The sequence below is a fragment of the Fundulus heteroclitus genome, chromosome 10 (assembly GCF_011125445.2).
Source record: "Fundulus heteroclitus isolate FHET01 chromosome 10, MU-UCD_Fhet_4.1, whole genome shotgun sequence".
Lineage (NCBI taxonomy): Eukaryota > Metazoa > Chordata > Actinopteri > Cyprinodontiformes > Fundulidae > Fundulus > Fundulus heteroclitus.
Window position 1 is genome coordinate 5093062 of NC_046370.1, and position 17669 is coordinate 5110730.

At 40.3% G+C, this 17669-nt stretch overlaps 1 protein-coding gene across 3 annotated transcripts in view; it reads right to left on the reverse strand.

The window, feature by feature from the left end:
* Positions 1 to 14309, reverse strand: part of atrnl1b (attractin-like 1b) — a 101524-nt gene extending 87215 nt beyond the window's left edge. For 2 of the 3 annotated variants that reach the window (XM_036141820.1, XM_036141818.1), the window contains exons 1-3: positions 13166 to 14309; positions 5171 to 5254; positions 2845 to 2958 (exon numbers count right to left, since the gene is read on the reverse strand). In XM_036141820.1, the coding sequence (XP_035997713.1) occupies positions 2845 to 2958; positions 5171 to 5254; positions 13166 to 13416 (449 nt within the window). In that variant the 5' untranslated portion in view covers positions 13417 to 14309. The remainder of the gene's footprint in view (positions 1 to 2844; positions 2959 to 5170; positions 5255 to 13165) is intronic. The other variant, XM_036141819.1, reaches the window with a different exon arrangement.
* Between the last annotated feature and the right edge of the window lie 3360 nt (positions 14310 to 17669).

Sequence of the window (17669 nt, forward strand, 5' to 3'; positions counted from 1 at the left end):
AAAGGACTCCCCCCAGATCTAAACAGGACAAAAAGACCCCAAAACCTCCCTCCCCCCAGGCCCCAGCCCAGACTGCACCTACTTTGCCTCTCTCCCCACTCAGCCCAAATGTCCCTATCCTGGATTTCACCAACAACATGCCTCCTGACCTATCTCCTGAACATATCAAGGAACATGTCTGTGCTCAGGACCTTCAGATCACTTCACTGTGATGTACCCTGGGCCCCGGTGGTAACTTTATCACACGTGACGAAATCCAGAATAAGCTTGCGCTCCTGATGGGAGAAAGCTGTAAAATATCTGTGATGATACGTGGCAGAAGGAACAAAGCTAGAAGGACAACAAACAAAAAAATAACAATCCTACTTAGAAGCAATAAGTTGCCACATACAACCAGTTCCCGAGACGAAGTCAACCACTAAGTCATATAAACATTAAACATTATATCTCTGTCAGGAAAATAATTTTTGATCAATGACTTCATTAGTCACCTTGATCTTGATGTATTGTTTTTAACAGAAACATGGTTACATGCATTTGATAAGGCACCTATTCTGATAGAGTTGACGCCTTCAAACTACAATTTTCTTTGTGAGAGCAGACAGCAAAGGAAAGGTGGAGGAGTGGCAACATTGTTTAGTGATTCACTAACGTGTAAAAAGGTGTTTCTAGGAAAATTTGATTGTTTTGAATATTTGGCTCTTCAGTTAACGAGCCCGACACATACTATGTTCTTGAAGGTTTACATGCCTCCTAATACTGAGAAAATCCAAAAGATTAGAGGATCAGTCTGTACATCCATATCAACTCCAGACCCAAAGCTGTCTCCAACCAGAACAGATCATGACAAATTGTCCCAATTCAGCCAGATAAACTACAAAAGCTTAGAAGTAATCGTTCACCAGCTAAGTTCCTCCTCCTGCTGCCTTGAAGTTCTACCCACAGCTTTCTTTAAGAAAGTTTTGCCTGTCATAGCGTCTGATTTGACTCAGATAATAAACACGTCCCTTCTGTCAGGTGTTTTCCCGCAGTTCCTAAAAACAGCAATTATCAAACCACTGCTGAAAAGGAACAATTTGTACAAACTACTTCTGCAGAACTACAGGCCCATCTCAAACCTCCCCTTTATCAGTAAGATTATTGAAAAAGCTGGATTTCAACAATTAAACACCTTCTTAACAACGACCAGCCGATTTGACGTTTTCCAGTCAGGTTTCCGCGCTCACCACAGTACAGAGACCGCCCTGATCAAGGTGTTTAATGACATCCATATAAATAGAGACTGTGGAAGAACCACAGTGCTGGTACTATTGGACCTTAGTGCAGCATTTGATACTGTCGATCACTCCATTCTGTTAGAGCGCCTGGAGAACTGGGTCGGCCTCTCTGGTACAACTCTCCACTGGTTTAAATCCTACTTAAAGGACAGGGACTTTTTTGTGTCAGTAGGTAACTTTACATCAGAGATGACAAAAATCACATATGGCGTTCCCCAAGGGTCCATCCTGGACCCCTCCTGTTCAATATCTACATGTTCCTTCTAGCTCAGATCATAAGAAACAACAACTCAGTTACCATAAGTATGCAGACGGCTTTACATCACCATGTCACCAGGTGACTATGAACCTATTAGAGGGTAGATGCATAGAACAAATCAATGTATGGATGTGCCCAAATCTTCTTCAGTTGAATATAAACCAAACTTAGGTATTAATTTTTGGACCAATAGATGAGCGATCAAGAGTTGGTGCTCAGCTTCAGCTGCTTCAGCTAGAAACCACCGATCAGGTATGAAATCTGGGAGTAGTGATGGAATTAGACATCTAAAGACAATTATAAAGTCGGCCTTCTATCACCTGAAGAACATTTCCGGTATTAAAGGGCTAATGTCTCACGAGGATCTGGAAAAACTAATCCATGCATTTATTTTTGGTAGAATTGATTTCTGCAACGGTGTTTTCGCAGGTCTGTGTCCTCACTAAGACTGAGAAAGTAGAGCACATCACCCCAGTTCTAAAGTCCTTACACTGGCTCCCTGTATCTCAGAGAATAGACTTTAAAATACTTCTGTTAGTCTATAAATCACTGAATGGCTTAGCACCTAAATACATCACAGACTTGTTATCAGTGTATCAACCCTCCAGACCACTAAGGTCTTCCTTTAAATCGAAGTTAAAAACGTATTTGTTTAAAGTTGCCTTTAAATGTAAATCTTGAGGTATGTAGTCCAGTTTGTCTTATTCTGTATCTGACCTGCTGCTACTACTCCCCTGTAATGTTTTGCCTCCTTCTCTGTAATTTTGCTTTTGAATCGTCTTGTTACTGAAAAGTGCTCTATAAATAAACTTGCCTTGCCTTACATCACTGCGTCTAAAGCAGGGGTCTGCAACCTGCGGCTCCAGAGGCACAGGTGGCTCTTTGAATCTTCCACAATGACTCTCGATAACTTTGGCTAAAAATAATAAAGAACCAAGTAATGTTTTTTAAATCTAGATATAACAACAGAAGGAGGTTCTAGCAGTATCTGAATTTCCACAGCAGACTAAAACTAAAAGTACCATTAACCTTTTTTAACTCTATTTTTAGGTTGGAAACTATGTGCTTTTCTTTACTTACATAATTTACCAAAAATACCAACACCCTTCCGAAAAAAAAAATTATCCTTCCTCTTTTATCAAAAGTCTTATGTTTGTCTCTATTTCAAAACCAAATTAAAATGGTGTTTTTTCATAAATTACTCATTTCTACAAGAGCTATTTTTTATTTATTTTTTTTAAAACACTCCAGTGACAAAGGATTTCCCTTTTCTGCTGAATTCAAAGTGTATATATATATATTTCTCACCTGAAAACTGCAACCAGAGGAGCATAAACCGAGTCTCCGTCATAGACGTACATGTGGTCCCAGCTGCATTCGGTGGCAAAGTGGTTGAATCTTAACCGCAGAACAGCATTAGGACTGAAAGAAGAAAAGCATTTAGAGTTTCTTTCTGAAAACACATAAAATATGATTTTGGTTGGACTATTAAAAAAAAAGAAGTAAAACGTGAAAAGCTTTTTTTTTCATTTCATGCAACAGAAACCAACAATAGTAACAAAAAAACACCATCATATATGGTATTACTGGTAGACAGTTGGGGGATTTCCTTGCAGGACATACAACTGTTTTTATTTAATCCGTTTACCTCTTTTGGGACCCAAGTAGGCACATTTGGTCGTTTGAGGTCTTTCTAGAGCTAAACATGTTTTGTAATGGATTCAAAAAGCTAAAATGAAATAATAGTTTTGTTTTGGCCAAATAGTGCTCAGATATATCCCTACTTTCCAAACCCAACAGGAACTGAAAACAACCAACTAGCTTTGGGTAATTATATTCTACTTAAAGACAGAAGGAAGAGAAAAAAAAATAAAGAGGTTCCACATGGTGGTTAGTGCTGGTATGAAAATGAAAGGCCTGAAAAGGTAAAGAGGTTCTTGCTGCCTCATGACAACGATTGCTCATGAAAGAGTTCCAGGAGCACAAGGCTCAATATGTAATCATACGGAAACGTTAAAATGTTCCTTCCAGATTTACGTTGTGCCCTTTAAGCTGCATGTGGAGGGTGGACAGCTAAAATTCACTGGGTGCTGGTTACTTCTCCATGTTCACGCCCAGCTTTGTCCGGGACAAAAAAAAGGAGCCGTCTGCCACGGGAAGTTGCTTTTTTTTGTGTGTAAAATTTCTTTTATGAGTTTCAGTTCACTGGTCTAACAAAAAAGAACCAGTGGGAGATGCTGTTCACTGAATTTTACACATTACATTCTTCTTTATCGCTGATTTCCCTTCTACATCTATTCATTATGGTTTAACTATTTTTCTTCATAGAAGGTACACCTGGTCTGGCGTTCTGTTAACTGTGACATCCTCCAGAGAAGACAGATCATCCGCTATTACCATCTAATGTAGAACAGATTACTGGATCAATGTGTGCTTCTGTGCTTTTGTTGTGTCTCTGCTCTGTCTTCTTTAACCCCCAGTCGGTCGAGGCAGATGAAGGTTTTTCCTTCCCACTAATGGGTGGTTTTTCTTTCCACTGTCGCCTCATGCTTGTTCAGTATGAGGGATTGCTGCAAAGCCATGGACAACGCAGACGACTCTCTCTGTGGCTCTACGCTTCTCCAGGAGTGAATGCTGCTTGTCGGGACTTTGAAGCAATCAACTGGTTCCCTTATATAGGAAATTTTTGACCAATCTGTATAATATGATTGATTTTGATTTTGTAAAGTGCCTCGAGATGACATGTTTCATGAATTGGCGCTATATAAATAAAATTTAATTGAATTGAAAAGTTAAACAATGGCAGAGACGCTTGATTCTTGATTAAATGTCTAACATGTGTGTCAATTTTTCGCATAATTTGGACTTAGTCACCAACTTGAGTCCATTTTGTGAGATTCTAGTGGGTCTGTCAGGTCCCAAGCCATGGGAAGCAGCATACTGTTTCAGTTTGTCCCAGTTTGGGCCGCTTTTAATCTCCACTTCAACAACCCAAGAGATCAAGTGATTTCCTACAATCTGCTCTTGGTCTATGGTAAGGATATAAGAATGACCAATAATATCGACAGGCAGAAGTTTTTCTTATAGGGAATTTGGTTCGATCAGGTCTGATAATCATTCATAATCAATAAAGGTTGACTGAGACTTTTTAGAGTTTTCTAGCTTCTTATTTTACAAAAATGCTACCAATGCGATATGAATGAACTCAATGGTGAAGTACATGCGTACCACTTGGTTTGCTCACAGGTTGGGATTGTTAGATATTATTTGAAACTACAGGTTGCCGGAGCTGTTGAAAGCAGGTACTGGGAAAATAGATGATTCATAGAGATTGTGGACGTCAGAGAAGTGACATACATATTTCTGGACAAAGAGGACTGATAAATGAAAACGGGATGGTTATCCAGGGGGCAGCATGCTCACTTAGATAGTCTGGGATTACCATTTTAGCGTTTTCTAACTTCTTAACAAAAATACTACCATGAGATATAAATAAACACAATGGTAGAAGCGTACCACAAGGTTTGCTTACAGGTTGGGATAAATTGGCTAAACAGTTGAGCACTAAAAAGGGTAATTTTCTGAATGTATAAACAGTCATAGTTCATTCACAACAAATGAATGAAGTACTTACTAGGCCTCGATGAGCCAGGTACACTTTGTTTTGAACTTGTAGTTGAAGGGCCCGTCGGTGAGGTACCCTGAGGCTTCAGTCAATCTGGAAAACGGAAAGCAAAAGCATCAAAAAGCCATTGTTTCACTGCATCGTTACGCAGAGTGTGGAAAACACATTAATAAAAAAAAACAATGTAAATGCCTCGTCCCCCAGTGAGAGGATGTGGTGACTCAGTTATGATCAGATTCTGCTCTTATGGTTTGGGATTTTATTTGTGCCCGCTGAGGAAAGGGTGCCTGAACATCAAAAGATGATTTCTGCTTATGATCACCCCCCCCCCACACACACACACACACACTCTGCCATGAAGCATTTCCGCCCTGATGAGAGGGGTCTCTGTGGTGAGCCAAAACACATCCAAATGGTTTCTGAGTATTTGTGTTAAACGTCTGTGTCTATATTGAATTAAAAAAAATGTGTTGGGGTCTTTTTTTTTTTTTAGATTAAACCCGAAGCAGACTTTTTCCAAAAATTAATTATCCAACAAGATTTAAATCATGACGTCCCACGGGGCGTTCGGTTCCAAAGCTTAAACACAAGTCAACATGAATTGAGCACGGTGAGCAGAGGACGACGCCCACACTGCAAAAACGGAACTAGAAATAAGTAAAATATTCTTTAAAATTGTGTATTTGTCCTTGATTTGAGCAGGTAAATAAGATGATTTGCCAATGGAATGAGATTTTTGCACTTAAAATAGGAACAATTCATCTCCATCAACTTATTTTAAGTGCAGGATGTCTAATTATCTTATTTTAGGGCTCAAAATACTGATTCCGTTGGCAGATACTCTTATTTACCTGCTCAAATCAAGGATTAAAACGATAACTTTAAGAACATTTTACTTATTTTTAGATCCGTTTTTGCAGTGCAAGCAATCAACAGATACCCACTGCAGGGACAGAAACACCATCCGTCAGTCCTTTCGGCTGCTCAGCAAGACATTACAACTTGCACGCAGACCTGCCAGAGCTTTTTTTTTTATTTTATTTTTTTCGAACCCCGGGAGCAAACACCATCCGCTTACGTCACGAGAAATTAGAGTGGGAGAACTTCCTCTAAATATTTTCTTGTTACTGATATGCGTTTACCTTTTAGCTGATTTTTTCCCCCCCATATGTTAAAATGTGTTCCAAAGCAGACAAAGGAACCCAAAAATGATTTTCTTTTCCGGACCTGACGGAGATTTAGATGCATCTCTGATTTTTAGGGACAACTGGACCCTAATACTTGGCCTGATCTCCCTGGTGGTTAATAAAACAGCCGCTTGATTAAATCAAGATTAAAAACACATTTGTTTAAGACTGCCTTCAACTGTTCTAGTTAACTGAATCACCACTTTTTTGTTCTTTTTTTCTATCTACATTTTATTCCTACTTGCTTTTATTCTGTTTTATTTTGCTATATTTTAATCATGTAAAGCACTTTGCATTGTCTTTGTACTGAATTGTGCTATACAAATAAATTTGCCTTGTCTTGCTGCTTCTCATGGGCCGATCAATTATCACGACCCCTTTAGATCCTTAGAGGGTTTTGGAAATAGTGTTTTGGAAAGCTAAGCACTACTTTTAGGTCCTTGGACTTTTTTAAAATTTTGTTACTTTATGAACTTAACATAATTACAGTTATCCATCATGTATCGCGGGGTTTACAGATGAATACCCATGAAGTAGCAGTCTTATATTTGCGTCACCATGTTTTAAGGCTTTATACGCCTTAAAACATGGTGACAGGTTTCTTTATATACTCTTTATAAAACTTCTCCACACTGTTATCAACGTTTCCCACACTCTTAAGATAATTTCTACACTTTTAAACCTACATATACACACACACTACAACAAATCTGAGGCGCCCTGTAATCTACACCCTCATCCGCATCTTCTTTTTCCCCCTAAAGGTGCAGCTGTAACCGGTGTCTAATTGTCAGTGAGGGACACGGTTACGAGGAATTGCTGGTACCGTTTTTGTCTCCTGGGCGAGAAGGCTTGTTTAAACCGACTTGGTAAACAACTGCTTTACACGAGAGACGGAGGAGACCGATACTACGGTCCCCGAGCCAATCAGTGCCCAAGATACAAAACACAGAGCTCTGATTTAGGGTTGGGCAATATATCAGGATTTTAAAAATAAAGATCATTTTAAAGAGATATAAGATGAGACTATGTCGTTTATATCAAGATGGTCTAGTTTACGTTATAATTAGATTTGATAAACTCTATTAGGTCTTTTTTAAGCCATTTCTCGTATTATCTACAACTGTCTGTTAAAAAAGGTTTGATTCAGAGATGCCTTTTTATAATTACTTTATGAAAAGAAAAACATGTCGAGATAAATACTGTATACTGGGACTGAGCCTAAAAATATTGAGATATTATTTTTGGTCCATATCGCCCAGCCCTACTGATTGGTCACTAATCAGAATACAGAACGCAGTGCTCTGGTTTAGACGTCAGAAATTAGGCATACTGTACTGTGCAATAAAATAATCCAAAATACACTGAGACCGCAAAAAGTGACCAAAAATATGGCGAGGGACCACTGTACATGCATTTCATTCAGATTTTGTGTGACCGACCGACACAAAGTAGGGTCGATTTTTCTTCTGTTTTTAAGTTTGAAAAGCATGTCTGAGTGTTTGGTTTTAATTTGACCAATCAGCAAAAAATTCAAGGTGCTTAAATTCTTCTTCGAGGTCCTGTAATTGACAGTATCTGCACATGGTTTAGTCTTGACTTGGAGCTTTAAACATAAAAGAAGTCCTCTGATTTCTTTCCATACCAAAAGGCAGCAACCCTAAAGTGTTTAAGTTGTTAAAAAAATATATAAATATTTCATCATTCAACTAAAGCTTCCCTGGGGAATCGTCATCTGTTCAGCAGCCAGTATGGTTTACAACAATTCAACGCAGGGTACACAAAAAAAAACGTGAACAAAGACTGAATTTCCTCAGCCTGAAACTATAGAAGTATCATCACAGTTCAGGAGTCTGTGTCTTGCTGAGTCGTTATTCCACGACATGTCTGATGACAACCAGCAACAGACATATAAGCACATTTGGTGCGATGTTATTAACGGAGATCGAGTTACATGTGTGCCGCTCGGAGCGGCTCAGATGTACTGAAAGGCCGCCCCGAAGTATTGTCGAGCTGACATTTATTAATTCTGCCGTTGCAACCTCACACTTTATTATATTTATCTCATTTGTATTGTCGCTTATCCGTGTCAAACCGCCATACAGCGTATTATTGCCTCCTTTTGAGAATTCAGCCAATAAAAGCACTGCTACAAGACAGCAGAGGTTTATGGGAATTAAAGTGGATTACAGGTGTTTCCTTAAAGCTGCTGGGCGCTCTTGTCTTGGCACAAAGGCAAACTGATTTATTTGTTTGGGGATTTCCTTGAGAATCTGTTTGCAAATGCTGTGGGCCTTTTGAGTCACAAAGACGGCGCGTAGAAAAGTGTTACAGGTTTACACTGTGTGCCGTGGTGGTGAGTACAAAGATCTTTTATTTGGAAGATCTTATGACACAAAGTTAAGAAACACTATCAGGAGAACAGGATCTGATCGGGTAAACAATAACTTACTTAGGTAATCAACATCTTACACATTTTATCGCAAATTTCAAACTTTTCAAAAATTTCCACAAATTGAGAGTTTTAAAGTATATATTTAGAGTGTAAATACAAGTGGTAACTATGCACTGATTGTAGATATGTTTATAAGAGAGATGGATGGATGGATGGATGGATGGGTGGATGGATGGATGGATGGATGGATGGATGGATGGATAAACACATGGATAAACACATGGATGGACAAACAGATGGATGGCTGGATGGAGAAACAAACAGATGGAAGAATGGATGGATGGATGGATGGATGGATGGATGGATGGATGGATGGATGGATGGATGGATGGATGGATGGATGGATGGATGGATAAACAGATGGATGGATGGATGGATGGATGGATGGATGGATGGATGGATGGATGGATGGATGGATGGATAAACAGATGGATGGATGATGGATGGATGGATGGATGGATGGATGGATGGATGGATGAACAAACAGATGCATGGATGCATGGATGAACAAACAGATGCATGGATGCATGGATAGATGAACAAACAGATGCATGGATGGATGGATGGATGGATGAACAAACAGATGCATGGATGGATGGATGAACAAACAGATGGATGGATGGATGGATGGATGGATGGATGGATGGATGGATGAACAAACGGATAGATGGATGGATGGATGGATGGATGGATGGATGAACAAACGGATAGATGGATGAACAAACAGATGGATGCATGGATGGATGGATGGATGGATGGATGGACAAACGGATAGATGGATGAACAAACGGATGGATGGATGAACAAACGGATGGATGGATGGATGGATGGATGGATGAATGGATGGATGGATGAACAAACAAACAGATGCATGGATGGATGGATGGATGGATGGATGGATGGATGGATGAACAAACAGATGGATGGATGGATGGATGGATGGATGGATGGATGGATGGATGAACAAACAAACAGATGCATGGATGGTTGGATGGATGGATGGATGGATGGATGGATGGATGAACAAACAGATGGATGGATGGATGGATGGATGGATGGATGGATGGATGAACAAACAGATGGGTGGATGGATGGATGGATGGATGGATGGATGGATGGATGGATGGATGGATGGATAAACAAACAAACAGATGCATGGATAGATGGATATAAAGAACTGTACTTAGCTAGATGGAAATAAAGTCTCCAGCTCTGATTTTTACTCTCCACTCCCCTCTTCAGACGACCAGAGCCAGGTAGGACTGCCGTCTCTGATGGATTAATAAATTCTCTAGAGTCCTCTGTACACAGTCTGGGAGTTTCTACGCCTGGACTAAATTACGAGAGAATATGTAAGCAATGCAACAACTAAAATAAAAACCCATCTATCTCACGGCTCAGTCACACTGGACCCTAAAAAAGTTAATGCACTAGACAAAGACAAAGTGCAAAGACTAAAAATCATAAAGAGCGTAAAGATGACCACAGGCTGCTGGCTACCCAAACAAGCTGTTGAAAGAAGCCACTTCCTTCACTGCAAAAGGGGAACTAAAACTAAGTAAAATAGTCTTGAAATTAGTGTATTTGTCCTTGATTTGAGCAGGTAAATAAGATGATCTAGCCAATTGAATGAGTATTTTTACCCCTAAAATAAGATAATTAGATATACTACACTTGAAATAACATGATGGAGATGAATTGCTCCTATTTTAAGTGCAACCATCTTATTCCATTGGCAGATCATATTATTTACCTGCTCAGATCAAGGACAAATACACTCATTTCTAGAAAAATGTACTTACTTTTAGTTCCCTTTTTGCAGTGTTTGATTACAAAAGGAAAACCTTCATTTAGCAAAGCATACTTTCTATGCTTAAGTAAATGGAAAATGCTTTCTCATGGGCTTAGTATAGAAAACGGAGCCAATGTCGGCTTTGACGCTGCAACAAGATACAGAAACTTGTTGCTCTGAAGCCACACGTGGCTTTTTAAGCTCCTTTACTCAGTTACTTTATAACTTCTGAAGAAACATTATAAAGACTGAGCAGTATTTCTAAAGAAAGTTTAATACGTAATATTTTTGAAAGGTCACACAGGTTTCTCCTCCAGGATGGCCCTGCATTTAGCTCCATTGATGTTCCCATCAACTCTGACAGGGTTCTCATTTCCATGATGCTTTTAAGTTCAGTAATGAGTTATTTTGGTTCAAGGTACAATATCAGGAAAACATGCACTGCTACCGCGCCGATGACGTTACTGATTACCTTGCATTTTTCTGACACTTTTGTTTCTATTTTACCCATCGCTGCAATTCCCTCCTTCCTTTTTCTATGAGCTTTAGCGTCTCACCCACTAAAATGCAGCCCTGGAGCACAATTGAGGGAAGTTACAGACCATCTCCCTGGCCAAAGAACACCACTGGCTTGCAGCGTGACATCCATCCAAATATTGCATTCATAGCAGTATGTTGCAAATGTGCAAATATTACTTATGCTTCGATCAAACTACACTAATTAAAACGGTTATTCTTATGGTAGTTGGTTACACTGGATTTTATAATGGGGCATCAGCGTGAAACAGGTTTCCCTTTCCGTCTACAGCTCAATTATAGTTTGTGTTGACGTGGTAGCTAAATTCCCAAAGTAATGCATTGAAGTTTGGGGGCCGAAACAAACAGCGGTGAGCCTTAAATGAAGATTTGAAGGATGATACAGCACACTGTGCCGGTTTTTAAATCAAGTGTGTGTTGTGAATGTGACGGACATCTCAGATCTGCTGACTTTTTGCCCCACAACTCGCTGTTTCAGCAAGTGGTCCAGTCCACAAAGAAGGATCTACACCAGGGGACGCCGACCTTTTAGAAGTTGAGAGCTGCTTCGTTGGTACCGTGTCATACGAAGGCCTGCTCACCTAGGAGAACTAGGAGGAGTCAGAGCTCACCTTAACTTCTGTTAGTCTATAAATCCCTGAATGGCTTAGCACCTAAATACATCCCAGACTTGTTATCAGTGTATCAACCCTCCAGACAGCTCAGGTCGTCTGGCTGCAGCCTGCTCTGCAGAACCAGAACTAAACACGGAGGAGCAGCATTTAGTTCCTTAGCTCCACTGATCTGGAACAAACTTCCAGGAAACTAAAAGTGCTGAAAGCCTGAGTTCCTTTAAATCAACATTAAAAACACATTTGTTAAGGTTTGCCTTTCGGCTGTTCTAGTTAAACCGTTTTACTGAAACATCATTAGTTCAACTTTGTAGTCCAACTGTGTTTAATATTTTCTTGTAGTTTCTATTCTCCCATGTTTTATTTTGTTTCTACGTTTTATTCCAACGTGCTTTCATTCTCTTTTATTTTCCTATATTTTAATCACGTAAAGCACTTTGCGTTGTCCTTGTACTGAAATGTGCTATACAAATAAGTTTTTCCTTGCCCTGCCTTGGCATGTTGTTATCTCTGCTTCTGTCTATACCTAGTATCCGCACTGAAGCTGGAAAGACAGCTTTTCAGTACTCTGCCCCCACAGCATGGAACAATCTTCAGAAAGATTGGAAGTTGAAGGATTTGATTCCGATCGGACATTTTAAACGATTGCTCAAAAGTTTGGAAATGACATCTATGGTTTGTAACTGTTTTATGAAATTCTAATTTAGATACATGTTATTGTAAACTGTAATGTAAATTGTAATGTAATCTTTTGCCGCTATCTTGGCCAGGACTCCCTTGAAAAAGAGAGTGTTAATCTCAATGGGACTTTTCCTGGTTAAATAAAGGAATAATAATAATAATAATACATTTTAATGCATTTATGGTTTTAAATCTATGTATGATTAAAAAGGAAGAGCACCTAAATAAAATAAGTGGTGAAGGTTCTCAGTCATCCAGGTCATGGTTATTCCAAAAAAAAGTAAAAAAACAAAGCAACTGGACTTGTTTTCCGTAGTTGAAGACGTTTCGCTTCCTCTCCAGGAAGCTTTGTCAATTAAAAAAGTCTGGAGTAATGTGCAGTACCAAGCTTTATACTGCTGCACAAAAACATTACAAGGCCTTTGTTTACTCCAGACTTTTTCAATTGACAAAGCTTCCTGGAGAGGAAGTGAAACGTCTTCAACTACGTAAAAACAAGTCCAGTTGCTTTGTTTTTTTACTTTTTTTTGGAATAAATAAAACGTTTTAGATGCAGCTCACTGGAGGGTTGAGACCACCGCATGTGGTCCTTGAGGGGCCACCGGGAGCCCGCGGGCCCCACGTTGGTGACCCCTTGATTCACACAGATGCTGTGTCTCATCACACTCTGCTCACCCACTCACCCCACGCCTCCCTGCGGGGATGACCCAGAGAAAAAGCGCTTTTTTTCCGGCCACTTACTTGAACCTCCCCTGGCAGTGCTGGCAGTGATCCCCGACCCAGCCTCGCTCGCAGACGCAGGAGCCATTGATGCATTTGCCCGAGTTGCAGCTCTTGTCGCAGGACTTCGCCGGGGAGGCGTGCGTCAGCAGCACGAAGGAAAACAAGGCGTACGCCACCAGATATTTGCCGACTCCCCTCGGCTCGCTCCTCGAAGCTAGCCTCGGCCCGAGCAGGAACAGTCTAGGGTTACATTTGCCTCCGGGCTCCATGGTTCTCCTTCCTTGCTCCCCTCCACCAGGTCGAGCAGAGCGGGGCCTTCTCCGGTGGGAGGAAGCCTCGGCTCCTCAGGACGCTTCGGCTACAACAAAGAGGTCCAGCATATTCGTGGAGCGGTGGGCACGCAAGATCAACACTGGAAAAAAAGAGTCTAAGATTAATTGCGAAGCGTGTCCACCGCAGGCATAGATTCACAAGTCGGAGGAGTTCCCTTCGCCAGACCTCTTCCTCTTCAAAGATTCCCCAAAACGAAACAGCTTGTTGTCCTCATCGGCTCAACCAAAACAGTTTGTTAGCCCACGTTGCTAATTCACAATTGGACGTGTTTTTTCGGCTTCACGGCGTTGATTTAGGACCATTTTCTCCCAAATGCCATCTCCGCAGCCATTTTAATGCGTTTACAATCCTTCCCCCCCGAGATCGGGTCGCCTCCACTTGGCTTTCTGGGCTTCAACCGGATCTCTCACCCTTCCCAAACGATCCCATATTACAAGCCAAAAGTGCCAGTGGCGCTGTTGTAGTAGCCCCGAGTCAGAGAGCGGGGTTGCCGCAGTGGATGAGCTGTGATGTGGGAACCGGATGGCTATTCCTGCCCCTCTAACTGCTGCTGGAGGAGGAGGAGGAGGAGGGGGCTGTATTTTCAGCGAACACTTCTGCTATTCTTTATCCGAGCGGTCGGTTCCAACTGCGGCTCCGGGTTTCCTCAAGCGTGGCTTTCTGTCACACTAACGTCTGTTGTTGTCGCCTTCGTATTCCAGCTGGAGGGGAAGAAAAGAAAAGAAAAAAAAAACATGTCTTGTTCCTCTCGGAGCATGACACCAGGCAACGAAGCGAAGCTAGCGCAGCGCGAGAGCTCCCCAGGTTGGAGAAAACTAAACACAGCACGCGCATGCGCGTTGCAAACAAGCTTCCCTTAAAGGTACAGTGTTGGCCAATGCGACATTGAGTAGGTCAAGGACTACCAGCTATGGAAGTCTACTCCCGCCCTTGTTATATTAACAAATATTATTATTATTATTCAAGGATATATTCACATATATAATTTAATCATCTTTATTGCACAGTGGGGCAGTAGGTAGCACTGTTGTAGCAAGAAGGTTCGGGGTTCAAATCCAACCCTCGGTCTTTCTGCATGGAGTTTGCATGTTCTCCCTGTGCATGCGTGGGTTCTCTCCGGGTACTCCGGCTTCCTCTCACAGTCAGTGGCGGTTCTTGACCAAATTTACCAGGGGGGCCAAGTTGGGGGCCAGTGTTTTTTCACAGGGGCACAGAACAAAAAAATTTAAAACAATAAAATGGCAATATTTAACTGTGTAATAATATTAAGTGAGCCACTTGTGGCTCTGGAACTGCAGGTTTCAGACCCCTGATCTAGCAGTTGAAAACTTTGCCCCCTGCTCAATACGGCTAAAGTTAAGTTTAGCCGTATTAAGTTTTAAATTATTTTTAGAGTAAAGCTGTATAGGTAAAAAATAATATTGGTCAAAGTGACCAATCAGTTATGGTTTCTTTGCCATTGCAAATAATTATGAGAAGTTTATTTAACATCATGCTTTTAGTGCAGAGGCCACAACAGGGGCCAGGGCCATGTCTACAGGGGCATGGGCCCCTGTTGGGCCCTGCTCACAGTCCAAAAACATGACTGTTAGGTTAATTGGCTTCTCTAAATTTTCCTTAGGTGTGAGTGTGTGCGTGAATGTTTTTTTTTTTTTTTTGGCCTCTTTGTCTCTGTGTTGCCCTGTGACAGACTGGCGACCTGTCCAGGGTGTACACTGCCTCTTCCACAGTGAATGCTGGAGATAGGCACCAGCAACCCCCGCGACCCCATGAAGGATTAAGCGGGTCAGAAAATGGATGGATGTTTCCAGTAGAGCCCAAAAATGATTTGCAGACTAAATAACATTCATGTAATAAAGCAAACGTGCAAAACCCTTTTTAAGTGTGAGATGGACTTACACGTCCCTTTCCAACAACAACAAAAATCTGACAACTTTATTTCTTTAACTTGAATATTACATGCTTAGTTTATTGTTTAAATGTCAAAATACATTTTTAGTGATTTTGTCCCATGAACACTTTTAACTTGATGATGTTAGACACCCCTGATTTGTACTTTCAACTTCTTACACATTACTACTCAACCTTGTGTATGCTGGTGAAGATTCTCAGTCATCCAGGTCATGGTCATTCCAAGAAGTAAAAAACAAAGCAACTGGACTTGTTATTCGTAGTAGAAGACGTTTCACTTCCTCTCCAGGAAGCTTTCTCAATTAAAAAAGTCTGAAGTAATGTGGAGTAACAAGCTTTACACCATTGCCAAACAAAGGCCTTGTAATGGCTTAGATAACATGCAAATTCAACCGAAACAGGTCCACCTCTTAGTAATGGGCGGTCGTTAAAGCCATTAAACCAGCAGATTGGACAGAAACTGGTAGTGAACATAAATTGTGATTAAAAGTACAAAACGTGGAAAAATATGTTGCTATTAGTTTGTATTGCTAGTAGCAGTTACCTGGTCACTAGGTAAAAGCAATTAGCAAGTCCCACTGCTTTTCAAACGTGGAACTGGAACATAGTCAGGTTTATCTGATCTCAATCCAAAATCCCAGTTCCTATTTCAGAGCTAAATTTACCACAGCACTCGTACCCACGAGTGCTTGTTCCTGGTTCCACACAACTTTAGCAAAGGGAGGCCTCCAAACTGTCTTCACTGGATTTCCCTTTTGACAAGCTTCTGATGATCTTTTCTGACCGTCAGTGCTTAGAGATAACATAATTGGGTTATGTCTATTCAGCTTGAAGAAAATTGTGCCTAAATGTACAACTGAAAGCAGCCAAAGTACCACCAGCAGAAGCTGTACCACAGTTTGAGAACCATTACTTTAGGACACCTGTATTTTTACAGGAACAATTTAGTGACACTCCTTTCTTCTTAATTCAACACAGAACCCTTGTTCTGTAGGGTACCAACTACAAAGAGAAGACTAAACACTGCAGCATCCAGTAGTAGTTATATGATAAAGTGGTAGCAAATGAAAATGAAAGTGTTTTGTTATTAAGCTTTTTACCAGTGGTATTATTTTCATACCTGTGAGAACCAGAAGGGAAATACAATGAAATTTGCAGTTTTAAAAAAGTAAAAAAAAAAATCTATTTGCTGGATGGTTTTACATTGGAGTTAGAGTTCCCTTGTAGTCTGTGCAACTGCTACAACACAAAAATGTGAAAACAACCTAAAGACATATGTTGTGGCCCAGCTTTGACATCTCCAAAAAATCCACAAGGGCCACAGATGCACCTTGGACGAGTAATTTACGCAGGCAAAAATAAATCCATTTTCCAGGTAAAGTAGGTTAGTTTGTGGTTTATTTCTCTTTTGCAAGCAAGCAAACAGAAATTGACAAACATTTTCCTCCATGCTTCTCTTGCGCTGGTTAAAAACCATACGCCCTCCCAGATGCATGCTGGTCCTACCACTGACAGCCTATTAATACACTTAATCCACCCAAATTGCTCATAACTAACCAGAAGCAAAGAAAACTAAATAACCAACACATAATCTCAAAACAAATATCAAACAATAAAGTAAAATAATAACCTTAACTAGATTATACACAAAAAATACAAATTAATTAATAAAAATAATTGGCTTCTACAACATAATTTTAATACCCCTGTCAAGACCACAGAGCTTTAAGTAATAGTGTAATCTCCAGTTAAGTCGTTGTAGCTATGGTGTCCCTCAGGGTTTCATCTTAGGACCACTCCTAACTATCCTCCATATCAAAAATGTTGTCACCCGTCGTTATTTTTGCATCGATGATGATATCATCTTCACACTCAACGGTTTTATATGTGGGGGATTTAAAACTACTTTTAACCTCAGAGAAACAAAACTAATGACAAACATGGCCACTTTTCATAATTTAAAATGTGAGTTTTCTGTTCTTTTTTATTTACCATAAAGTACTTTTGATTATCTTGTGTATTGACAAACAAACTTGTCTTTGTCTTCTAATGCAACTCTTTTCTGCTTTCTATTATGTCTCCTAATCAGATATTGGTGAAAAACGACAAAAGGAAACAGATTTCTGTTTATGGGCAAGAGAAGGGGCATATCTTGGGCATTTCACCAGTCTATCATATAATTAATAATTATAATGTTTTTTAAAAAAAAAAAAATCCAAGGTTCTTCTCAAAGGTTGCATCCTTTGAAAATTCTTTATAACAAGTTTTATGATTGAAT